Genomic DNA, 26,313 nt, shown 5'->3' with positions numbered 1-26,313 from the left:
AGATAATTGATAAAATCGATTTGTTATTTATAGATATTTCTGTTTATGGGTTTAATTTAAACAAGTTAGCTATGGTCAATATTACAATCAACCAAGATGATCTTCCACTCAGTAAGTAAAAGAAAGTTGACTTTTCAATAATGCATGAACTATGAATATTATGTTGCCATTGAATTTGTCTTTGCTATTTTTGTCATCGCTTCATTAAAAAAAAATTGGGGGCGTTTTAAAGTTAATTTTTGATATTTTTAACTGGTCATCACTAACAGAATCAGATTGTTGTAAAGGTACTTTAACATATAGGATTTTTGGTAACTTGCCACAATTTATCATTGTTTTTAGGTCTGTTGTTGATATTGGAACATACGCGAGATGTGGTGGATGTCAAGTTAGAAGATGGAAAAGAAACTTCTCTTCAACTTCAGCAGTGAGTTGAATTATTGCTACTGTAGCGCTTTCTTCTTTAGTCAAAATGTATGATGGCTCACAAACTTAACCACTAACAACTGATTTAATTTTTGAGCTATAAAATGCAACGTCATGCGCACACGGTCGCAATCACTCAAACAATGACATCGCGCAAAAAACAAGAATGTGACAATAATGTCAAATGAAGGAATGCGGCAATGGCAATTAACACACGCTTTGTAACTTAACACAGACCTAGAATAAAACATAAAACATGCCCGAAATAAAACAAATACATAACATAACTACATTAATTCATTACACCACCATTTCAGTGTGCAGAGCAAAGGTTATTATCAATCCCCTTTTTTGTTGCTAATTACACCCTTGGCTCAATGGTACTCTCGCCCTATTTATGTGGTAACTTGTAAGCAGGCACACAAGGTATAAAATAGAATAAACGTACTCATGATATACCAAATGTCGTTGTTCACAGAATTAAATTGTCCGGTGACCTCCAAGTTGCGAGGTATGTTGCCCGACTTGCTGCGAGCAAAAATGAAAACATGGTTTTGTTGGTTGGCTCGTGTGCTGTCTCCGCGACAGAAGTTGACCACTGGGTGGGGTTTGCAGCTTCAGGAGCGCTGCAGCGGCAAAATGACGGCGAATTTATTGACGCATTGAGTTCTTTGGATTCTGCTTTGAGTCTACGAACATTTCTTGTTGGAAGTCAAATCTCGTTTGCTGATATGGTTGTGTGGGCAGTTTTAAGAGGTAAGATCATTCAATTCCACTGTATGTGTCATTTATTAATAATCTATAGCGAATTCATTAGAGCTTACTTTGTGGTGTTTACATAATATACCTTTAAAATCTACGTTCTTATCACAGGTTGTAACAAATGGTTGGATTCAGAATCAAATGGAACTTCAAAGACAAAATATGTCAACATCAGCAGATGGTTCAACTTCTTATACAATCTGCCCCAGTTCCAAAAAGTTAATGCAAAACTCCCAAGCAATAGTTTAAAGGTAAATTGTGTTTCTGCTTATAATAGGTTAAGAATGTGCAAATTTATTCAGGACTAGTGTTTCTTGATATTCCTAAAATATCTCTAAATAAAAAATAAAGAATTGTTAGATACCTATTTAAAGCGCTTAAGCTGTCCAGCGATGTCATACCAATCACCAAATCAGAAGAGTATTACATCGCATTCACACACTTACAAACTATTTAATTATCTACAGAAAGTTGCAATGAACACGAACAACAACAACAAGCAAAAAGATGAAGGAAAATATATTGATCTTCCTGGAGCAGAGATGGGAAAGGTGGTGACGAGGTTTCCTCCGGAAGCAAGCGGTTTTCTTCATATTGGTCACGCCAAGGCGGCTCTGCTAAACCAGTTTTACCAGGTTATTATATAAATTGTAAATCATTTTTAAAACTGTTAATTTTTGACAGCATTGAAAATTAGGTGTAGCAAGCATTAGAAACTACATGCCTATTTATTCTGTTATATAGTTAGCATTAAACAAAAAGGGTTTTAATTGTCATATACAGTATTTGTGTATGTTTTTTCAGATTTTTGCTTTGATTAAAAAAACTGGAAAAACTGGTTTGTTGTAATTCGCTGAAGTTGCGATTCATTGCCTTTAAAAATATTTAAAGAGAAAATAAAGAGGACTTGTTATTTTCTAGTGTTTCTCTTTTTTCTGTTTAATATTTTCCTCCCTAGTGTGCAACAATATAGCAATAGCATGTGGGCTCAGAGCTTGGCTCAATTTTCAGCCGACTTCCAAAATAGGAGACGTTCGGTTCAAGCTGCTTTACGATATATTTATTGTTACATCACAGATCGCATTCAAGGGTAAACTTATCATGAGATTTGATGATACGAACCCAGCCAAAGAAAATGAAGATTTTGAGAAGGTTTGTAGGTAGTATGTGGCTGAACTGGACCAATTAATTCTTTTGTTAATAGTAGTAGTTAACACAGTATTGGCTATGAAGCCAGTTCTGCCCCAAATGTCACATAGGGCAAAATATCGAAATATAAAGTGAGTTAATAATTTTTGATACCACATGACAGGCTGAAATAAATGAGTTACTCGGCTGTTATTTTCCTGTTGTAGTTTGCCTCTACTAAAAACCAATATTATTGAATCAAATGGTATGTCCGTTTTTTGTTCAAATTTACCCCCAAAGGAACATAATACTGCTGTAATTAAAGCAAAAAAAAAAACAGTTCATATAATTGTGGTCAATATGCCAAATTTCAGACCATCATTTTGGCAACTAATTTTTTCTTCCTTGTTGTTTTAATATGCTTTTTATGTTGGCTTTATTAATGTAAAATGTTATGCCACTAATCCTCATAACTTTTCCTACCCTGAATGAGCCTGGAGACTCTCGGTTAACACTTATGTCCTAAGTTTTCCAATATACACAAGTTATACAATCACACTAATAAGCAATACATATAGTGCTTTGTTTAATTAAGACATGGCGTTTTACATCTACAAGATTTTGCAAAACACAGTGCCATCGTATTACAATCTTATTTGTTTCACCATGGTGAGTTAGGTTGAATGACGTCTTTGAATAATCCGGTTTAACTTGCATTTGCCAATCAGAATAGTTTAGATCTCAGCCCATTCCTCTTTTAAAGTAGATCTCCAGGACTGGTGAATTAGATGCTGTAAAGTAGCTTGAAAATAAATTACCAGAAGATCTATTGTTATGTCAGGAAACAACATTATCTCTCCAACCCATTTTAAACTTGATCTTCAATCTTCCAGGTGATCCTTGAGGATGTGAAGATGTTGGGATTGGAGCCGGATGTCTTCACGTTCACCTCCGATCATTTCCAACGAATCTTCGACGCTTGTGAAGCTCTCATCCGATCCAGTGATGCGTTCGCGGATGACACGGATGGAGAGAAAATGAGATCCGAGAGAGAGTCGAGGCAAGAGTCGGCAAATAGGAACAATTGTGAGTTCAATATGATGTCATATTTGGCTTTACATATATTTTTCTTTATTATCTTTTTCCAAGAAAACCTATTTTTAAGTGACTCTTGGTAATTGTTTTTCTTCTTTATTTGCAGTCGACCTGGAATTACCGGTATTCCTACGTTTTTACATTGTTAACCAATGATATTCAGGGATAAATAATTGCGCAACATAGAATATAGAACCTATGAATTTTTGTAGTGTTTACCACAATTGTTTTTCTAAAAGAGACATTTTTTAACTTTAATTTATCTATTGCCAAATCAGGTCTTTTATAGGAAAACAATTCTGTAAAAAAAAATTGAATTTTTTTTTTTTTTTTTTTAAATTTGATCTTGATTTGAAATTCTCCCTCTCAGCTGTGGAGAAGAACTTGAAGATGTGGAATGAGATGGTGGCGGGAACGGAGTACGGGAAGAGCTGTTGCATCCGAGCCAAGATGGATCCTTCATCCGATAACGGATGTTTGAGAGATCCAGTGATGTATAGATGGAAGGAAGAGCCTCATCCAAAAACTGGTCGGAAGTTTCAGTGAGTATTTGGAAAGATTTTAATTCGTGTTTTGTATGAAGTGGTTCAACATGTAGGAAGGGGAAACTCAAGCACTTTACCTCAGTAAAAATATTATTCAAAACAATTTTCAGTAAAAGAAAAATATTAATTTTAGTAAAAGTAATATTTTATTTATTTAAAACAAAAGTAGTGATGTATATAAATCGGTTTTGCCGCCTGTTAATTTTGGATTTGTTTGCTGGAGCTCAATTTTAATAGTTTGCAGAATCAGTATTGACCAAGTAGTAAAACTACCAACAGCGATTAATGATTGTATTTCATGCCAAAAAATGTCATGTTTACCTGCCCTGTACCGTAAAGCGTAATTTCGTTTGGCAATCCTGGTGTAAATCACAGATCCCTACCACTATTGTCTTTGAATGTGTTCTCAATAGGATTCTGCTTATACAAAATAATATAAACCAACTTGAGCAAATTGCTTTATATACTGAGTGGTAGAGTGTTCTTTATAACAAGATAAATATATGCTGTATTTAAACTGTTGACTAGCACATTACAGAATAATGAATTTCTAATCTTTTCCTTTTTGTTCTAAAATGGTAGCTTTGTTAAAACAGGGCATGAATACAAAAAATGTTCTGTTAATTAATTTTAGAGTGGTTTTTAATTACCAATAACCATAATTTTCGCATTTGGTTTTCCCACTAGTTTAAAATTCTGTATTGTGCATCCCTAATGGTGACATTTACAGTCTTTTAGATTTAAAAAAAGCTTTTAACTAGGAATTTAAGTAAGTTTATTGTGGTGTCAATCTGTATGTATAGTTTTGTATACATTTGTGCCAACAGCCTATAACTGCATTGCTTTTGTTTTAATAAATTTTAGTAATCTCATACCTTGGAACAGGCCTAGGGTGTAGAATAATGTTTTGTTTGTATAGTAAAAACTAAAACATATTTTTTTGTCATAGGTTTTTTAATAATCTTTTCTTCATTTCAGGGTTTTTCCCACTTACGACTTTGCGTGCCCCATAGTAGACAGTGTGGAGGGGGTGACCCACACGTTACGCACCACCGAGTACCACGATCGGGACCCACAGTATTATTGGTTCATCGAAAAGCTTGGTCTTCGTAAACCCTACATATGGGAGTACAGGTAAATAACTAAATTCCAGGTCACATGGTGTGCCTCACTTTAAAACCTAACTCATGTGGTCTAGAATGGGTAACTATTGTTGTGAAATGTTATAATTAAAGAAAGTAGTGTTTTTTGTGTCGATTTTTTTTAAATTTTACATGAAATAATTTCATCTTCAGTCGTCTGAATCTGCAACACACAGTTCTTAGTAAGAGGAAACTAACGTGGTTCGTTCAAAGTGGTATGGTAGATGGTTGGTAAGTTTGTCCGCTGCTTCATATTTGCCTAATCTACTTTTCTTTTTTTAATGAACTGTTGGTTGTTGTATTGTGAAAAAAAAATGTTTGTGGTATTTGACTTTAGCTGATTTAAAAAAGTTTTTTGAATGTATTTTTTTTTGTGGTTTGTCAGCATAGGGTATTTTGTGTTAGCATATGGATTCACAAAGTAGAACTATGTAGTTTACTCACATATGGTCTGTTACAATTCACAACCATATTATTGTCATATGCAACTTGCATCTGTTCACATTAAAGCTTCCTTAGCTTCTCCTCGTGACCTCAATTCACTCTTTTCTTCCAGGGATGATCCTCGCTTCCCAACAGTTCGTGGCATCATCCGTAGAGGTATGACTGTCGAGGGATTGAAAAACTTTATCGTTTCTCAAGGATCGTCCAAAGCCATCGTCACCATGGAATGGGACAAAATATGGGCTTTCAATAAAAAGGTGAGTGATGTCATCGTGTATCGAGTGATGTCATCGTGTAGCGAGTGATGTCATCGTGTAGCGAGTGATGTAATCGTGTAGCGAGTGATGTCATAATGTAGCAAGTGATGTCATCGTGTAGCGAGTGATGTCATTATGTAGTGAGCAATGTCATCGTGTATCTAGTGATGTCATCGTGTAGCGAGTGATGTCATCATGTAGTAGTGATATCATCGTGTAGCGAGTGATGTCATCGTGTAGCGGGTAAGGTCATCGTGTAATGAGTGATGCAAGCAACCATTAAAACTCAATCTTAAACAAAAGTTCCAATCCTTGAAAATATCTTCTCACATTCACAGGTGATAGATCCGGTTGCACCGAGATACACAGCTTTGTTGAAATCTTCATCTGTCCTCGTTAATGTGGTTGATGCAAAGGAGGTGAAAGCAGATGCTGCAAAACACCCCAAGGTGAACTACTAATCATAAAATGGAATTCTTTTTTATTATTTTTTTTAGAAAAACATTTTATTTATTTTCTTGTAACCACACAGATTATAGTAATCAACCATATGTAATGTAGTTCTGTATTGACATTTCTCTACTCTTATTAACAAAACAAGTTATATTAATTTTGCCTGTTGCTAGGTTTTATGTCAACTGTTAATAAAATACATTTAATTTATAACTGTAGTATTTAAGTATTACAACAAAAGTTTTTTAGTAATTGTCAACTTTTTAAAATTGTCAATTTTTATTATTGTTTATGTTAACTAAACTTTTTTTTGTCAACTTTTATTAAAGTTTTAAACATAAAATAGATTTTGTGTTTTTTTTTTATTTTTATAACAAAACACATATATGTTTATTATTGCTTGTCTGTTACGTCATAATAGTTCGTATTTTATCATAGAACCCTGACATTGGGAAGAAGCCCGTGTGGTACGGCCCTCGTGTGTTGATCGAACGTGAAGATGCTGAGTCATTTGTTGTTGGCAATGACGTGACGTTTATCAACTGGGGAAATCTCACTATCACTAATATTTTAAAGGATGAAAATGGAAAAGTTAGTTTAAAATTAAAGTTCATGCATCTTTTGACTTTGTGTGAATGAATATTACTTGTTTATTCAAGTATGTAACTTTGTGGGTGACTGTTTATTTATATTGCTACCTTTTCTGTATGGCTCAAAAAAGTATTGGGTAATACTGCCGCCGATGAACAGTTAAAAAACTTGGGCGTTCGTGTCGACAATTACCTTTGAAAATGCGCGAAATCGAGCTGCGTCACCGTATTTTCCACACGAGCCGTCATGAATTAAACAAAAGTTATATTATTACGTCATAAAATGCGAATTACCGCACTTGATTTCTACGTTACAGATTACGTAATTTGTTAGTTTTTTGGGGGGATTTAGGGATTGGGGTTAAAAGTAGGGGTTAGGGCTTGGGGTTTTCCCTAGCATGAAACAGTGCGAAAAACAAGATTATAACGTGCTGTAACAGGCGTAATATGCCACTACTGTGAGTCTGTGACGTAACAAAAACATATATACATACTTAATTAACAAATTTAAGTCTGTGAAAATTCCGAAATAGTTATTAATATTAAATTTACAAAAAAAGATTAATAAAAATATTATATATATATATTATAAATATATAACTGGCATTTTATTTCCAGATCACTTCAATTGGTGCAAAACTGAACCTGGAAAATCGTGATTATAAAAAAACTCAGAAAGTGACGTGGTTGGCCGAGTCCGAGAAAGCTCCCCCCATACCCACAGTGTGCGTTACATTTGACCATATTATCACCAAACCTGTTCTCTCTAAGGATGATAACTTTAAAGATTTTATCAACAAAAATACCAGGGTAAGAAAATATCAAAAATGGCTTCTTAACCCCTAACCCCCAAAAATGGATCTTAACCTCAACGATTTTTTTTTTGTTTTTTTTCTAAACAAAATATTTGTATGAGTGTAGCTGGACAATAACCTCATAACGAAACTAATTTTTTAACTTTGTACAACTTGTGCAGAAAGAAGACATCATGATTGGAGAACCATGCATGGTGGACTTAAAACAAGGTGATATTATTCAACTACAAAGGAAAGGTTTCTACAGATGCGATCAACCTTACCAACCACCAAGGTGATACATTAAGTGTTACTTCATTTACTTTTTACGCACACTTTTGTTGTTATTAGAAGTTTGACTTGATGATAATAAACATAAATGACTCAGTTGTTAAGTGTAGCGACCACGCTTATTTTCTTACAATTAAATTTAAATACGTTTATAACTGTAAGCGTGTTTTAACAACTGTTGTTTTGTCGCTATATCCTGTCTTTCCGTTCAAAATATTTCTTAATCTTTGCTACCCTAATAGAAGCAAGGTAATACATTGGGGGTTATTACATTTCAATTTTAAGCACCCTTTGGTTTTATTAGAGGTTTGACATGATAATAATTAAACATAAATGGCTTGTTCGTCTTCTAGGTGTAGCGACCGCGCTTATTTTCTTCCAAATAAATGTAAATATATATTTTTAACTGTAAGCGTGTTTTAACAACTGTTGTTTTGTCGCTATATTCTTTTTTTCCTTTAAAATATTTCTTAATCTAATCTTCGCTACCATAATAGAGGAGACAATTTTTTTTTTATTCTAAAATGAAAGTTGTTCTTAAACTACATCATGCAGCAAAGAATAAATAATTTGTGGAGGATCAATTAGAACTGGCGGGCATATTTATTTTATGTTTACATTTGTGCATTTTAAATTAGAATGCTGCTGGTAAGTCAAACACAAATGTTTTTCAAACAGTTGTTTGTTCTGTTTTCTTTATTATTTAGGATATGATTTCAAAATAGGATTTTCAATAGTTATTATATTACAGCACCTTAAACAACATAAAAATATTATGTCCACTAGCACTGGGTTGTTACATTTATTTTTTGAATAAAATAGATACATACTATTTTTAACAACATGTATTATTGGCTGTAAAATCATTTTAATTGAGAAGTTTTTCTTTATTTAAAAAAAAACAAACTTGTTTGTTGGTCATATTTGAATGAAAAGAAAGTTTTAAATTTAAATTTAATTATATTATAAGCTGACATGTTTGAAGAAAGAAACTTGCTATTTAAAATTTAATTTATTAGGCATAGTTTTAATACATGAGCACCACATTTGTGAAGGTATATGAAGTTTAAACATTTAACTTTAAAGGCTGTTTGTATATTTAACAGAAACCTAACTTGTTAGGTTAAAGACTTTGAAATAATTGTTCATTTTTGCATTGCAAAATCAAATGGCGTATTCATAGTTTTATAAACTGTGTTCTGCTGACCCTAGGTTTGCTTAGAATATTATACACAGGTGACAACTGCTCCCAAAGTATTAACTATTAATGTGGTTGAATGGTCTTATATTGATAAAGTTCATGCTTTCAACTGTGGTTGGAGTCTCAGAAATCTAATCATCTCATGTAAATTAACATGTTTATCCTGACACCGGAAAATTTAAATGTCTTGTATATTTATGTAAATGCCTTAGTGCTGTACTTAAACAGTTATAATTCTGTTTTAAATACATTTTCCTGGCTTGACTTGTGCTTTCTGTCCAAAGGCGTAACAAGTTTAGCACGTGAAATTACAAGGTTTAAAAAATAAACTGATGAGAAGTAAACAGAAGTTTACTTTATAGCTAAATTATTTGCAATGTTAAACTTTGAATGCCATTTTCCTCATTTCTTGATTTTAACCACCCTCAAATTAAATATATTTTTACCAGCGTTCATTCATGTAAAGCTGCGCCCTGCTTGCTTTTCCATATTCCTGATGGACACACAAAAGAAATGCCAAAATCTGGAGCAAAATCTGACAATAAGAAGAAAGTTAAAGGAGGAAGCTCGCAGGCGCAAACATCTTCGAAAAAGAAACAAAAATCCGGTAATTTTGATATATTTCTATACAAAACATTTGCTGTGCTGGGTTTGCTGGCAAAAATATTGGTAAGGTTTGGAAAACTGTTAGAAAAACTATTAGGAGACCAACATATATATATGTTGCAAATAAAAACAATCTGTAAGTTAAGAGTTATTTAATTTAAAAACTTTCTTCTGAAATTCGGTGATGCCATCTTGTTTATTTATAAATATTTATAAATCCTTTTAACTTAAACATATCCCTATATGCTTCAAACAGTAAAGAATTGTAGTATGTTATCTGAAGTAAAATCAATTGGGTGTTTGGTGCGGGTAAATTTATATAAAGAATCATATATTCCAACTTTTACCGGTATGCTGTCTTAAGATGTTTTTAACTTTTTTGGGCCAATTCAATATGTAAAAAGACTTAATTTGTTATTTATCTTTTAAACTTTTGTGGGAAAAACAAATCTTAGGGAAATATTACATTTTAGCATTGGTTGTTTTGGTTTTGATGACTAGTTAGTCAAATGTGACAATCTGTCAAATTACTATGATGAATAACTAGCCGTGTGCATTCTGTTGCCCGTGGGCAAATTGAGACATCCTGTCTCTGCACGACACTCTAGCACGTTGTACATATGTGTCGCACATAGAGTGCTTTAAAGTGGAATGCAAACAAAGCTAAACGTTATTGTATTGTGTAATGTATGATGCTTAAGTTATACAGTTTAATATTATTGATACAGTTTTAGAATATTAGTTACCAAGAAGTTTGCTTAGTTGATGGAAATAAAGAATAAGCAAAGTTTTATTTGAGTTAAAAGTTGTTTTTATTAAACTGTTCCTCAGTGTATTCCTTTGAAAAGAAAATGTGTGTGAAAGAAAAAGATAGTTTGTAAAACATGTCTTGGAAAGTAGATTGTGGTAAACAAGGTTTTTAAAATAACATTGAAATTTGCTTTTAACTGTATTAAGCACTAAGTTAGTTTTGTTATGTAGGTTCTGTATTAATAGTTGAATTAATGTACAGGAAATTGTTGTACCAATTACAGATGACTTTAAACTAGTCTCTAGATTTATTGATTTATAGTTAAAAGTTTGCAATTACTAAAAAAACACATAATGCCTGCTTTATATTTGACTCAGATTTATATACCTAAATCTGAAAATGTGGTTTTATATTTTATCATAGCACCTGAACCTGTAGTGAGTGCGGCAAACTCTGAAGAAGTGAAATTGTTGTTCGATCAAGTCACTGCTCAGGGGAATAAAGTTCGAGAGTTAAAGACTGCAAAAGCAAGCAAGGTAAAAATTTCTTGCTATTTTACGCGTTTTTATAATTCGTTAAAATTCAGACAATGTAAAACTGGTGTTTTGGTGCGTTTTAAGAAATTTTTTTAAACAGTGTAACACCCTTTAAAGAGTGTAACACCCTTATTGTTTCTTCTGCATATGATACAGTTTAATTCCACGAATAGCTTTTTAAAATATAACTGTAGTTTTTGTAATTTTTATTGAAATCTTTTTATACATTGAAAATGAGGTTAGTTTGCAGTTTCTTTTGTGAAATATGTTTTTGTTATTTTATCGAAACTATTTCGAACATCATTCCAGGAAACTGTGAAATATAAAATAACATGAAACAACAGCATTGATGTATTTGTTTAAAACTATCTAGTTTTTCTAAATTTGATCATTTCCATCTTACTAGGACGAGGTTGACGCTGCTGTTAAAGAACTCCTAAGTTTGAAAGCAGATTACAAATCGAAGAGTGGTGTCGATTATAAACCTGTCTCTACTGCCTCTGGTGGTAGCAAACCAAAAAAACAAGAAAGCAAAACAATGGAAAAAGTTGGTCAAATTTTTTTTAAATTTTTATTTGATTTTAGTAGAAAAGATCAAAATGAATTGCAGTTAAATAGATCTTTATGGCTAAATGAGTGAGAGTTATGTGTCACTGTGTCAGGGTTACTTTAAACCCTTAACCCACCAAGCATCTGATGCCTCTCAGGTCTTTTAATGGGTGGATTTACTTTTTTTTGCATACATTAGTATAATAGGATATAATTATTCGCCCCCTTTTATACTGGTATGCCCCAGATGCACCATACATGGACTTTTACTTCCATAAACTATTCGTCATCCTTAATTTTTGAATTCTTCGATACCAAAATAATGCATGTGCAATTGACATTGGCAATAAGTTTTAACCTTCATTAATAGATACTGAATTTAAGTAATGAATTTACCAAAAAAAAATTAAGTGTACAAATATTTTTATATAATTAATATAAAAATTATATATATAAAAATAAAATTACATAATATTGAGATATTAAATATATTTTTTCATTTATTTTTGTTGCAGTCCACTAACCAAGGTGACGCTCCAGCGATTTCTGAGGAACAATTGAAATTTCATGCTCTAGTGACCGAGCAAGGAGGAAAAGTTCGGAAGTTGAAGTCCGAGGGAGCTTCCAAGGATGCGGTGCAAGCGGAAGTCCAGGTTGGTGATGTTGGATTCACAAACTGATGCAAATTTGAAAATTATATAAAAATTAAATCTTCCTACACCAAATCAAATAATTTTAAAATAAAAGTCAAGATGCTTTATAAACTGTTGTAGTAGCCAAACAAATCTTAACTAAGGATTGGAAACAGTGGAAACATCCTAGGGGTAAAAATATCACAATGTGAAACAGTGATAATAATTGGTTTCCAAGCTCAAATGAAATTTGAAATTGTCTGATTAAGAATCTCTAGCTTAAACAAACGATGTTTTCAAAAACGAGTTTGTTCTTTTACTGTAATTTACTAATTTTCATCATAAAATGGGTAAACAGTTGTGTTTAGATTAAACAATGCAGCACTGTATTTATACAATCTTTTTTTATTTCAAGCAACTTCTAAAACTTAAAGCCGATTTCAAAGAAAAATTTGGCATCGAATATAAACCATTGAATGATGCCAACCCGAAAAAATCTGGAAAGAAGGAGAAAAAAGAGAAACCTAAACCAAAAGAGAAAAAAGAAGAAGAGAAAGTTGGAGATGGGAGAACTGTTATCAAACAGTCAAGGTTATAATATAACAAATTTTTTTAACTTTTTCAATTTGTTCTAATTTACTAAATTAAACTATAATGTTAAATTTTGACTAGGTGAACCTGATAAAAATCTGCTCTGTTAAATGATCATACTTAAATTTATTGTAGACAACATTTAATCTGTAATATGTGGATGGCAGACAAAACATTGGTTACAATTACAACTAGATATCCTTAGACGATTACCTGATGTTGGGATAAAATTCCAACAAATACCCTTCCAGTATGCTAAACTACCACACTGAGGCCATCCACCATCTTAAAGCAAGATATTCTGCCTAAAATAACCTTAACTGAAATATTTCATAAGTTAACTCTGAAACTATAATTTTTCATAAGGATATCTTAAAAACCTTGGTATACCAACATATTGTTATAAAATATGCTTTATATAAACCATTGCTGCATCTAGTATAAAACTAAAAAACTTTTCGGGCAAGTTTATTTTTTACCAACATTTTAAAATATATTTACCAAGAGATTTGTTTTAGAATATGTTTCTGGTTTGGGCATTTATAAATAATATAATATATTTAAACTTGACCTGATGTATTAAACAGGCTTGGTTTGGAAGCAACAAAACTGGGAGATCTTCCCAACTGGTATAGTCAGGTCATCACGAAAGCTGAGATGGTTGAATATTATGATATCAGTGGTTGTTATATATTACGACCCTGGTCCTATGGGATTTGGGAGAAAATTAAGGTATGGAGATTTTCTATGGCAATAATATTTATTTTACTGTGTTACTAAAGGTATAGTAGGTTAGGGGAAGGCGGGCCACTTTTAGCACCTAGACCTAATATCCAAATATCTTGATCATGTTTTAAAAAATTAATAACTGTCAATGGGAGTCGTGATATTACAGTTTTACAATTCTTTGAATGTTCTTTGTTTACTATCAATTGGGCGAGAAAATAAAATGAAAAAGTGTCCCATCTTTCCCCCCCTACTAGTACTACAGCTAGTAACACAACTGTTTTATTACAAGGCAATTGTATTGAGGTAAAAACTAGTCAAATGCAACCACAACTTGTATCTATACACTATACTGGTTAGATGGAGTATGCTGGGTTAAAAACCTCACGTAATTACATTCGTCTAAAAATGTTTTTTTTATAAACAGGAATTTTTCGACGCCGAAATAAAGAAACTTGGAGTTGAGAATTCCTATTTTCCCATCTTTGTATCGCAAGCTGCTTTGGAGCGGGAAAAGAATCATATTGATGATTTTGCTCCTGAGGTAAACTGCATGAAGAAGTTTTTATCGAAAAAAAAGAGACTGCATATTAAGAATTTTGGAAAAAATAACGTTGCACAAATATCCTTGGTTGTCAATTTTTATGCACAAAATACTAGTTACCACAGCATTTTATAAAAAAACTTTTTAAATTGTTAAATTGTGCTGTTCCTATATGGCTATTGAAATTAAAATAATTTTTTTTTTTGTATGTTTATGTAAAAACACTCTCCACTTCCACCAGGTGGCTTGGGTGACAAAATCGGGAGAAACTGAACTTCAAGAACCGATCGCTGTTCGACCTACGAGCGAAACAGTGATGTACCCTGCGTATGCAAAGTGGATCCAATCGCATAGAGATCTCCCGCTTAAATACAACCAGTGGTGTAACATTGTGGTAGGTGGTTTATAATAATTAAACAGATACAAAAACTTTATTCTCCTCTGGTGGGCCATGACCTTGTAATTACAAATGGGTAATTGATTTTATCTATATGGCTGATAGTTTAAAAAAAACAATAATGACCCTTGGGTTGGGCAATGTCCACTAAGTATTTTGACCAACGACACATATGCCTACAATGGTAAGCAGCAAACCTGAGTTTTCTTTGGTTGCTTGCAATGTTCTTATCATTCTACAATGGTGCCTCACATATACATAGAATATGTTTTCAGTTATCTGGTCTAGTGGGGAAGTGTTTATTTAAATCTGAATAAATAAGGGGGAAATAACAGATAACAGAAAGCATATTGGGTTAAGTGGTTAACACATGTTACATACAAAGACAGCCACAAATGAAATGTTGATAACGTCCAGTTTAACAAGAAACTATACTTTAAACCAAAAAAAACTTTAAACAAATTATATAGTAGGGTGGGAGAAGATAGGACACTTTTTCTTTCTATTGTCTGGTCCGATTTGGTTGTAAACAAATAATATTCAAAGAATTATAAAATCGTATCCATACGACTCCCATAGACCGTTGTTAATTTATTAAAACACGATCAAGATGTTTGGATAATACGTGCCCAAGGTGTTCTATTTTCCCCCACCCTACTATACTTTAAACCAAAAAGCCTGACTCACATTTGATATGTGGGAGACATAACAACTTTTATAGTTTCACTATTTTAATTTATTTCACTATTTTATTACAATTTCGCTAAATGTGACTAAATGCTATAGTTTTCTTTTCACACAATTTAGCTGTTTTAACGAATCAAAAAAATAATCAAATTTATTAATTGAAAAAATTGTTCCACACAGCGCTGGGAGTTCAAACATCCTCAACCTTTCCTTCGAACGCGAGAGTTCTTGTGGCAGGAAGGTCACACAGCATTCGCTGAAGCCAAGGAAGCACAAGAAGAGGTTGGAATGTTTTGTAAAAACTAAATTATTTTTATTTTTTTGTAGTTGGGTCCTTAGCAACTTTTAATTTAAAATATTGTTTCTTTAAATTTAAAAATTGTTTCAATTGTTTTAATGTTTTAGCCTTTTCGAGACAAGGTATAGATTAACAAATTTTCTATTTTTGACAAACTGTAACGTATAGCTCGCTAGAGCGACGCAGGTATTTCTGCTGGGGGAAAACAATCAATTACCATAAATCGAATAAAATTGCATTTTCTATGACAGAATTAATTTAAATCCTTGATTTTATGCGTGGTTAACCAAAACTTATTTCTAGAGGATAAGGCGTAAACCTATTCCAAGTTCTTTGTAAAACCTATTTATTACTCTATTTAATTCAAAATGGGTAAGGTGTAAGATCCCGCTGTAAAAAGAATGTTAGGTGTTGCAAACATATACGCAATGCTATGCACAACAACTGTAAAGTAATCGCAATATACCACGTGACATTGAATAGCAATAGTGACAATTGTGACATTAATGACTTTCAATTGTAGGAACGAATGAATGTACAATATTCGTCTAATTTGTTTGTTTTTTTTTAGCTTAAATAGTTTTTAATTGGGCAATTACAGTAAAAAAAAAGCACTAGTTTTTTGGTTATGAGCTTTAAATTGCTGTATTAATTAAAAACTTATTAAACTAAAATTAAAATATACACTCATTTTTAGGTTTTGCAAATCCTGGATTTATACGCACAAGTTTACGAAGACCTTCTTGCTATTCCTGTTGTTTGTGGAAGAAAAACTGACAAAGAAAAGTTTGCTGGAGGTGATTATACAACAACTGTGGAAGCTTTTATATCAGCCAGTGGAAGAGCTATTCAGGTTGGACCCTATATGTTTTTCACACCCATATGTTTTTCACACCCATATGTTTTTAAATATTTTTTTTTAACGATGTTAAAAAAAATTTAAAAACTTTGTTTGATATTTTTTAAAGTATAAGCAAACATTATCTTAATTTTTTTTCATAAATTCAAAGTTTTAAACCCAAGTGTGTATAACAAAAAGTTTTAAAAGAACTGCTCCAAAAATTAGCACAGTATACCCTGTCAATCTTATTATGTTATGACATCACAATGTTATTAATATGACATCATAACATTATTACCAAATCAAAACAATATTATGACATCACAACAATAAGAATGACATTATAAAATTAATAATATAACATCATAACAATATTATGACATCATAACAGGGTGCGACATCTCATCATCTCGGACAAAATTTTTCCAAAATGTTCGACATAAGTTTTGAGGATCCAAACCAGGTTAGATCTTGTTTGATATTTCTTTTTAATGTTTTGTTTCAAGTTTTCTTAACAAGTGTATTTCTCTATTTAAATATTCAAGCCTGTTTACCTAATGATATACCCCTATGTCATTGCCAGGCAAATCAATTTAAACTTGAATTACATAAGCTAAACATTATAAACGTTTAATTTTAAGTATTGAAAACTAATTATAGACTTATTCTTTTAAAATGTGTAGCTATTACTAATATAATTATAAAAGAGTGGGGTAAGATGGGACCCTTAAGCACATACTGCCCAATATTTCTCAAAACTCAAAATACATGACGGTTTTTGAGTGATACCACCACATTTATTTTTTGTTTTAACTTTTTTCCTAATCCACAGTCAGGTGAAAAATGTTATCGCGTACCAGAACTCATGGGGACTTACTACGCGAACAATCGGGGTGATGGTTATGGTACATGGAGATGATAAGGGGCTGGTACTTCCCCCAAAAGTAGCCAACTTACAGGTCAGATACAGATATTGTTAAATTTTGAACACATTTCAAAAAAAAATTAGTAAATTTTTTGCAAGATCTACAAGAAGTTAAGATTAATAACATTTTCGAACTCTCTATTGAACCAATTGAGAATATTTTGTAAGTTATTTTTCTTATTAAAAAAATGATATTAATGAGTCATTTTAACACATAACCCTAGTCCTCAATACACATATGCCCTTATTGCTTTTGTTTTTGTTGATTGTTTACTTTGAAATTATACCACTTTTTTCACATAGGTTGTCATTGTTCCATGCGGAGTTACTGCCAGTTTACCGGAAGAAGACAAGAAAGTCCTTTACTCAAAATGTGATGATTATCTTTCCAAACTCAAATCAGTTGGAATTCGTGCAAAATCCGACACCAGAGATAATTATTCACCTGGTTGGAAATTTAATCATTGGGAGCTTAAGGTTAGGTTCATGTTTTTTATATATTTACTAATGTATAATACTTCGGGGAAAGATGGGACACTTTTATCACTTAATATTCAAATATCCTGATGGTGTTTTTAAACAATTAACAACGGTCTATGATGGAAGTAAGAATACGGTTTAATAATTCTTTGAACGATCTTTTTTTACCATCGAATGAGATGAAAACATAGAAAGAAAAGGTGTCCCTTTCCCCCCACCCTACTATACTTATATTGAGGACTGAGGGTTTGTCACAAATGTGTTTTTTTATTTAAATTTAATAGCTTGGGATTTATTGTTTGTTTGAAAAAAAAGTAATAGCATGGGATTTATTGTTTGTTTGATCTGTTAGTCATATATTCTATGATTTCACTTGCCTGAATAGTAGATAAACATCAGCTTCACATCCCAAGTATTTATCAAGTTTTTTCCATGTTAAACTTGCGCCTTGTTGCTAACTATACTATGTTTGATAATGAGTGGTCACACAGATTACTTTTTAACAATTTTACTTGAGTAGTTTTTCCCAATCTTCGCCACTCTGCTGCTATATTCGAAAGGATAATTAAAATTTATGTTACATTAATTCTTGCTTAAAGTAACTACAGTTCAGATAGTTGTAACAAGCCAAACTATTTCCTTTTAATACCAGTATAACAGCTCATATATATCACATTCACACAAGTATCTTTATGTTCAAATTTCAGTTTACAACCATCTTTAGTGATGTAAAAAGTTACCTCATATGGGCTTTTGTTTGTAGTCAAACTGACCAGAAAAACTGTGTTTTATGCGCTTCAAACTGTTGCCAATATGACATCTTAGATTTGGTTTTCAGGGAGTTCCGATTCGGCTTGAGGTTGGTCCTCGAGATTTGAAGCAACAACAATGTGTGGTTGTGTTACGTCATGATGGAAGGAAGATAACGATACCTGATGCTGATGTTACCACTTCCATTGCTGATCTATTGGTGACCATACAAGCGGAAATGAAGGTTAGGTTTGGATAGCTGGCTTGCATATTGATAAACAATAATTTTAGGTCATTTGACATGTTTTGCTGTAAGCTCCTATCCATATAGATTACCTACTGGGTTGATAATTATTGTTAAGCAACTTACAAATCAATTACAGTAGTAGGTAGAAACTGAATTATTCAAAAAGTTATTACAGGGCTAATCAGCCCCGGTATTTCTAGTTAAGAGTAAAAATCAAAACCAACAATTTCTCTCTAACCCCAAAGATTAATTTAAAATGTTGGGTGGCAATATTTTTTGTTGAATAGGTAAGCCTTACTTACTTTTACAAACAATAACTTGTATTTAACATTACCCACAACTACAGGCAAAGGCTGTTAAAGATTTATCTGAAAACATGGTGGCTGTTGATACTTGGGAAGAATTCTTGAAGCAACTTGACCAAGGGAAGGTGAGTTGAGTGGAGGTTTTGTTTTATTTATAAAATATTGCATAATATTTGAGTAGAAATTTTGTCTGAAGTTTAGTTTGTATTTATTTGTGAATAATTTGTATAGAAGTAGCATGGGTAAGTAATAAGTATGCTAGGTATTTATACCCCTTGGAAAAAAGGTTTTAAAAGTTCATGATTTAATTAAAAATATAAGTCAATTTTAAATTAAAAAATATTAGTCAATTAAAAGACAATATTTATTGGTCTATACTCTACTACACAGATCCCCCCCTTAGTACCAGACATTCTGTATAATGTTTATATATTTAACATTACGTTTACAATTGTTAGATTATCCAAGCTCCTTTCTGTATGGAAACACCTGCAGAGGATTGGATAAAAACCAACAGTGCAAGGTAAAGGTTGTCAATTTTTTTTTGTAAATCAATAAGGTGCATACCAACGAAATAAATGTGGTCTAAAGGTACCAACAAGTTTCCAAAAATAAAACAGCAAAACTGTTTCTAAAAAACAAAAAAAAATTCAATTTGTCTTTCTGATTTGTTACAATAGGTGCTTTGTTTTTGTTAATAAATTAAAAGTTACAAAATATAGCCTTTATTATGTATTAATTGTTTTGTTTTATTCAAGTGTTTTTTCCACCCGTTTTTTTTCTAAGGCTTCAATTATTTTTTTCCCTAATATATAATTTATAAAAAAATATATGTTGTTTTACGTTTATAAAAAGTTTTTATTCACAATAAATTATTTGAAAAGATTATTATCTGATAAACAATCATTCAGATTGTAATCATGCTTAGTTTCTTATAATACATATATTTGATCAGGGATCAAGATGTGGTTGTTGGTGCACCTTCCATGGGAGCCAAAAGTTTGTGCGTTCCTTTCAAACCACTCAAGGAGTTGTCACCTGGTCAACTATGCATCAGTGGCAATGGCAAGCCAGCCAAAGCTTATTGTCTTTTTGGAAGAAGTTATTAGAAAACTATTTTTTTCATATTTTTACTTCAAAAAATTTCCGGTGGTTGATCATAACAAATTTTGGTGTTTCATGGAAATCATATTAAATCATTCATGGAGATATCATTTCTCTGAAATGCATATAGGTTGATGGTGATTCTGTTTTAACTTTAAAGTCTGTATTGTTACTTCAAAATGCACAAATATAAGTAGTACAATGAGAATTTGTTAGTTTTCACCAACCAACATACAATAGTGTTGTCATGATAAATTAATGTGAAGTAGAAAAATATAGAAAATTTAGTTAGTTTCAAAGTATTGTTGTTAGCCAATAGGACTGGAAACTGAGATGATACAGGACATGCCATAATAAACCTGTATTTAAATCACTTACCAAGAGCGATTGTTGAAGGGAATGTACATGAGGATTAAGGGGTTTACAGCATACTGATACAACTAAATAAGTGTGGTTTTTTTTGATAAATTATTGAACTCCTAATGTATCAATACATAGGTTTTAAATTAAGTAAAGAAAAAAGATGCAGTCAGGTCATTATACTGAAGCAGTTTCAATTTATTAAGATTGAACTTTTTACACAGCAATATGTATAAGAATCTAATGTGCAACAGAAATCTAAAGTGCAAGATATAATGTTTATATAGAAAAGCTGTAAAGAATAAATTTAATAAGTGCACTAATTACAATATTTTTACAAAGGTGAATATCATGTTGGCAACAAAAGTCGTTATACGTCAAGTGTTTAATACACCTCGTACCAGCTTATAAGTTTACAGGTAGTTTTGTAGTTCCAGGATTATCAAATTTTATATATGGCTTAAAAGGCACGTACAAATTTGAAAGGTAAACATATTCATTTCAAAATATTGACAGAAGATAACGGATAGTGTTGGAGCCTACATATATACATATTGTGTCAGATGGTATATTTTATCAATATTTCTGTAACCTCTGGTTTTTGCTACTTTATGTTTTCTTTCAGTTTTGGTATTATTTTCTCTAAGTGCTTAATGTAATTACTGATATTTTCGGCCTCATGATCAAGTTCATTGTAAGCCTCCGTTAATTGCAGGTAAATTTTAAAATGTTTTAAACTTTCCAAGGCATAATTTTGTTCATGTGGCATCATCTCATGGCATCGTGCCGCAGCTAGTGCCAGGTTCTTGTGCCATGTAATTGGAACTGGTGTAGTGTGGTATGGAGGCTTGCCAAGTGTGACTGGGTTTTTATGATATTTGTTTTCAATGATCATTTTAAAACCCTGCATAAAAGTAACATACTCATTATAAAAAAACGTTTAAAATATTATGTTGACTAATGTTTCACAAACTATGAAGCATCGTCGACATATATACATTTTGGTAATGTCATAAAAAGAACAATTTAAAGCTGTTTATGTACCATGAAGTAACTGAGAAACATATTAAACAAATAAACATTAAGGTAAATATAAATACCCAAGCAAATCACCATATCCGGTGCATAATAGTTTGTCTGTATTGTGAAATAATTTGTTTTTTTAAACCAGAAAAAATGTACAGACCTTATATGCTGCAAAAAACAACTCTTTCTTTTTGTTCATCCATATCTCTTTATTCTCTGGAATTTTTCTCTCTGCTTTCTTTATATCTTCAGCCATATTAAGAAAATAGAAAGCAGCTCTTCCACGTGCCAACCACGCTTCCTCATTTGCCACCCGTTCCCATGACGACCATGGGAAGTTGGTCTCTCTTGCCCGTTTATGGGAGTCAGGTAATCGGTATGGGAGAGACCAGTTGTAGATGTTGACGTGCAAATTTATGTAGTCTGAATGAATAATAAAAAATGAAAACTCTTATTTGTCCACTTTTATTCCTGGATCCCTGGAAGTTAAGACAATCTATTCGTCACTACTGGGACGTAGCATCATCTGGTATCATACCCAGAATCTTTTGGTTACCACCATGTAAAAGTGTAAACAGTCCTTGAAGTGGATAAAGTCACAAAGATTTTGTTGAATATCAACTGAATATCAATAAAATCAACTGCTAATTATATTATTACGGTGGTGGTAAAAAGATATAACAATGGTACTGGTAGGTTTTGTTACCTGCCATGTTCAAAACTGAATAAAACATATTTTATGTACCTTTAAGATCAAATGTTTCAGACATGTGCACAACTCTTTGGCAAGATCCCCATGGTAACAACCTATATTCATTTATCCATGATGTATCTTCACTACGTAAACCAATGCATGTGAAGATGTCTTGACTGGGAAAAAGGATTTAACGAATGAATGTCATCTTTATCATGGATATTGGAAATTTTCAAAAGTTATAACTTGAGTGCCTTTTTTAATTATGTTATTTTATACACTTTGTGTCTGTTTACAAGTGATTAAATTTTTATGTTATTTTTTTATCATATATCACTCTGCCTTCATTGTTGATTTTTTTGTACTAATACAGACTTAAATAAATTATTGAACATATAAGTGAATGTAACTTAGTTTTTTACGTGGCTGAGCAATAACAGTAGTTATAAAATTGGTTTTCTGTTTCATAAACCTTTATGCTTGCTCATAAGTTACCACGCATGTGACTTTGTGACTGGTTTTGTTTGCACTTCTTTACAACCTATAACTGACTACTCAGTTAGAATATTCTCTGTGAACTGTTTTATGCAAGGGCACAATGGTAACAGTATCAAGTCTTTAACCCGTATCAACTGGGCTGGGGGCAGATGCTCTAACAAGCATGCCTTGGTATTGGTGTTGCAAGAGAACAGACAATACCCAAGTTACAATCATCATACACCAAACATTTGTTCATTACCCTTTGTTTGCATCAAAAAACATCTTCATATTAAATCCAACTTTACCATCAGTATGTAAGCCGGGTACGGCATGGTATTTATCTCCAGGAAATATGACACCTTGTTTTGAAAGGAAAGGACGACCAATTTTGTGAATGTACCAAGGAATGGTCATCATTTCAACATCAACGAAGCGCAGATCAGGTCTGTGTTATAAGTAACTTACTCATAAACTATTTAAATCATTTTGTAACTGCAGCACATTTTCACTTGAATGTAATGAATGAATGTAACTTACTTTATCCTAGCGTGGCCAGAAAACGACAGTCGTTATCACACGGGTTTAATATCTCGTGCCAGCTTACGAGTTATCATGTATGTTACTTTGTGGGTGAATATTTTTTGGGGATTTGGTAGCAGCCTCAAGCCTTGAACCCATTACCTCTGAGTTACAGGCAGGCGCCCTAACCACTATGCCCCGGCACTTAACACACCTAGCATCAACGCAGGAAAATCTGAACTGTTATGTCGTACATAAACACAACTTTAAAAAAAACAAAACAGGGTAGGGTAAATAAGTTGCATTCATTCAGGACCAAAAAATAGAATTGTTTAACTTAAGAAATGGTCACTATTTACCTAACGCCCTCACACAGGGTGAGATATTTAACCGAGTTCACCGTCAGATCTCCTTTGCCAACCATGATTGAATTATTTGGTAAACTTTGGATAATGTTTATTGCAAAGTCACGAACAACAGTGTTTTTACTTTGGTTACAAACTTCAATATTTCGCAAAACCTGGCACATATGAGAGTAACGGTATGAATATCGAAATGAAGTGTGAATTAAAATTTAGAACCTAGGTCATTGGTTATAAGCTAAGCTAGCAAAGTTTTTGTGCCTGTATTTATAAAAAATAAAAAAAGTTTTACACATAACATGCTGTGACGATCATTGTGCAATGTACATAAAAATATTTTTTTATCCTATGTAGTTTTTCATAATGGTCATATAGTGTTCTGTTATAATGCTAGCCGCTAATTTTTACTTGCATAAATATGTTGATATTTTAATACTTGTTTTTAGAAAAAATGAATTGAACAAGTAAATGTTTAACATTACAACATGCAATGTTATAGTTAAGTTTAATAAGATAAGCAGGTACAATACCATTTTTATACATAACCTATATTATTATTTAACTGTACATCAACCAACACATACCTGAAAAAGTACGACACTGATTGCGAGAAACTGGACACAATATTTTTTGAGTCCATTTATACTATCCAGTAAAGAAGTGAAGCCACTGCTAATCACGTCACAGTGCTTGGTTTCCTTCAGTAAAGTTGAGAGTCCCAGACCAGCTAGGACACATACAATGATATCAGATTGCAACCAAAATCTTTCCATCACTCCATAGTATAAAGGATCTCTGGGAAGTGTATTAAATGTATGAACTTGATTAAATGAATGTTACTTCTTTATTGTTGCATAGGAGGGCGATTAGAAGGTTATAACACATACATTCTGTGTGAATAAATGTAACTTGCATTATCCTTGCGTGACGGGCACGACCGTCGTTATAACACAGATGCTTAGTCTCATACACCTCCTGCCAGCTTACACTACCATGTATGTTAGTTTATAAGAGACACTTTTTGTACATGACTGATAATTTGGACAACCTATTAGCAACCACTGGGTTGGAGCAATTGCAATTAAGTGTCTTGCCCAAGGACACATACGTCCATGTGGTAGCAGCGACGTGCCCTGAGCCTACTCGCGCTCTTAACATTTTACTCTGGCACAGAGTAAGGAAAACATCTAATTAAATCAAACCAAAAGTTACTGCATCATTTACTTGGGATCTAAGTTTGCAAGCCAAGCAAAGAATGCTGAGTAACCAAGCATCATAGCAAACCATAGAAATATGGGTTGGTGAAACGCAAGTCGAGTTGCTCTGAAATAAATCAGTAAGAAAAAATTATTTACAAAAATTTTTACTAAATATTTTCAACACCATGATTTTGTTTTTATAAAAAAATAGACAACTGTTTAAATAGGCATTATTTCTTTTCAATGAATAACAAATACACATTAATTTATATAACCAAAATGGTCTCTGTCATGCCATTAGGCAACCGAGATAATGTCAATAGTGATACATTCGGCCTCATAAGCACAAGTTAGCCTACATTCCTACTGTGCGGGTCAATACAACTTCTACAGCTCTTCACAAACCTGTTTTTTTAATGGTTATGAGTGAAATCATGGTATAGATTAAACTTAAACTAACCTTTGCCCCACCATTGCTCCTATCACAGCTAAAATAACCACAGTATTAGTTAGATTATTCGTACAGTGCATAAGTTGAGCCCAAATATTGTTGGTAAAATTTGCTGCACTTATTCCATGAGCAAGCTGAAAGCTGCCATATTGAATTCTTAACATGTGATTTATAAAAGCTGAGAAACTGCTGTGGTCACCCCAAGTAGACCTTGCGTTACTGGAACAAAAATATTTTTTGGGTTTAGAGGTTGTTTTGTGTTTTGTTAAAGAACAAGCAATGTCACATTTTGCTGATTGCAAGTAGTTTAATTCAGTACAACATCCCTGATTTTTAATATACATATCACATTTGATATACATATTTTGATAGTGTTGAGTAACAATCAGTATAAAATGTAGTTGCACCAATTTGAATGGAATTATATGTGAGTAGCGGGGTGCAGAATATGTCAGGTTAGTAACATAAACTTCATGTTTAGTTTATTAATATAAATTAAAGTTGTTTTACACAGTTATAAAACATATAAAAACAAAACATTCACCTGAAAACACTAGAAATAGGTAAATAGATGTAAGGTAACAAGCCAACAAGAAATGATGCTACCATTTTGGAAAGGATGTATATGTCCATAACCTAAATCAGTAAAATTAATGTTGAAACCAAGAATAGGACTTGTATTGGTGACATTTTAAATGGACAACTTATCACACAACAAACAATTTAAAAAACAACTAAACAAATTACCTTTGTTTTTAATAAAACCGATATAACCCACAATGATGTAAATGCGACGTAAACCACCATTGTGTGCTGATTGGTCAAACTGACACCACATATGAAACATCCAGTGTATAGGATCTAGAATGTTTAAAAAGAATCCCATATGAATGAATGCAACATATTTATCATCGCCTGGCAATGTTGGGCGGTGTGACAAAGTGGATAGCGCGCCTGCCTGTAACCCAGAGGTAATAGCTTTAAGGCTCGTCGCTGCTACCATTGTAAGCGTATGTGTCTTTAGGCAAGACACTTAACGGCAATTGCTCCAACCCAGTGGTCACTAATGGGTTGTCTAAATTATTAGTGATACATAATAAAATAGAAAAAAAATCCTAAAAATAA

General features: G+C 32.5%; 2 protein-coding genes across 3 annotated transcripts in view; one reads left to right on the top strand and one right to left on the bottom strand.

Annotated features, from left to right (window-relative positions):
- On the top strand, positions 1–20,384 carry LOC100175114 (bifunctional glutamate/proline--tRNA ligase). The gene is given in 33 exon segments (XM_002126613.5): positions 1–111; positions 343–427; positions 905–1,182; positions 1,300–1,439; positions 1,656–1,823; positions 2,266–2,340; positions 3,210–3,402; positions 3,782–3,953; positions 4,935–5,090; positions 5,252–5,329; positions 5,655–5,799; positions 6,138–6,248; positions 6,691–6,843; positions 7,461–7,652; positions 7,819–7,931; positions 9,578–9,735; positions 10,909–11,021; positions 11,428–11,568; positions 12,086–12,223; positions 12,618–12,793; positions 13,381–13,525; positions 13,947–14,063; positions 14,305–14,457; positions 15,328–15,429; positions 16,143–16,298; positions 16,678–16,749; positions 17,119–17,136; positions 17,138–17,245; positions 17,515–17,688; positions 18,530–18,685; positions 19,035–19,118; positions 19,452–19,516; positions 19,949–20,384. Coding segments are annotated over 33 exon segments (4,329 nt in total). The 5' UTR covers positions 1–71; the 3' UTR covers positions 20,103–20,384.
- The window catches only part of LOC101242384 (transmembrane protein 260), a 15,613-nt gene continuing 9,511 nt past the window's right edge, over positions 20,212–26,313 (bottom strand). For both annotated transcript variants that reach the window (XM_018815108.2, XM_026837936.1), the window contains 10 exons: positions 25,936–26,049; positions 25,733–25,824; positions 25,198–25,407; positions 24,763–24,861; positions 24,123–24,333; positions 23,536–23,696; positions 22,917–23,102; positions 22,229–22,353; positions 21,644–21,906; positions 20,212–21,361 (listed from right to left, as the gene is read on the bottom strand). In XM_018815108.2, coding sequence (XP_018670653.1) covers positions 21,062–21,361; positions 21,644–21,906; positions 22,229–22,353; positions 22,917–23,102; positions 23,536–23,696; positions 24,123–24,333; positions 24,763–24,861; positions 25,198–25,407; positions 25,733–25,824; positions 25,936–26,049 — 1,761 coding nt within the window. In that variant the 3' untranslated portion in view covers positions 20,212–21,061. The remainder of the gene's footprint in view (positions 21,362–21,643; positions 21,907–22,228; positions 22,354–22,916; positions 23,103–23,535; positions 23,697–24,122; positions 24,334–24,762; positions 24,862–25,197; positions 25,408–25,732; positions 25,825–25,935; positions 26,050–26,313) is intronic.

Source organism: Ciona intestinalis, unplaced genomic scaffold (assembly GCF_000224145.3).
Source record: "Ciona intestinalis unplaced genomic scaffold, KH HT000034.2, whole genome shotgun sequence".
NCBI lineage: Eukaryota > Metazoa > Chordata > Ascidiacea > Phlebobranchia > Cionidae > Ciona > Ciona intestinalis.
The sequence above is the reverse complement of the archived record's forward strand: the minus strand, read 5'-3'. Positions and strand labels throughout refer to the sequence as shown.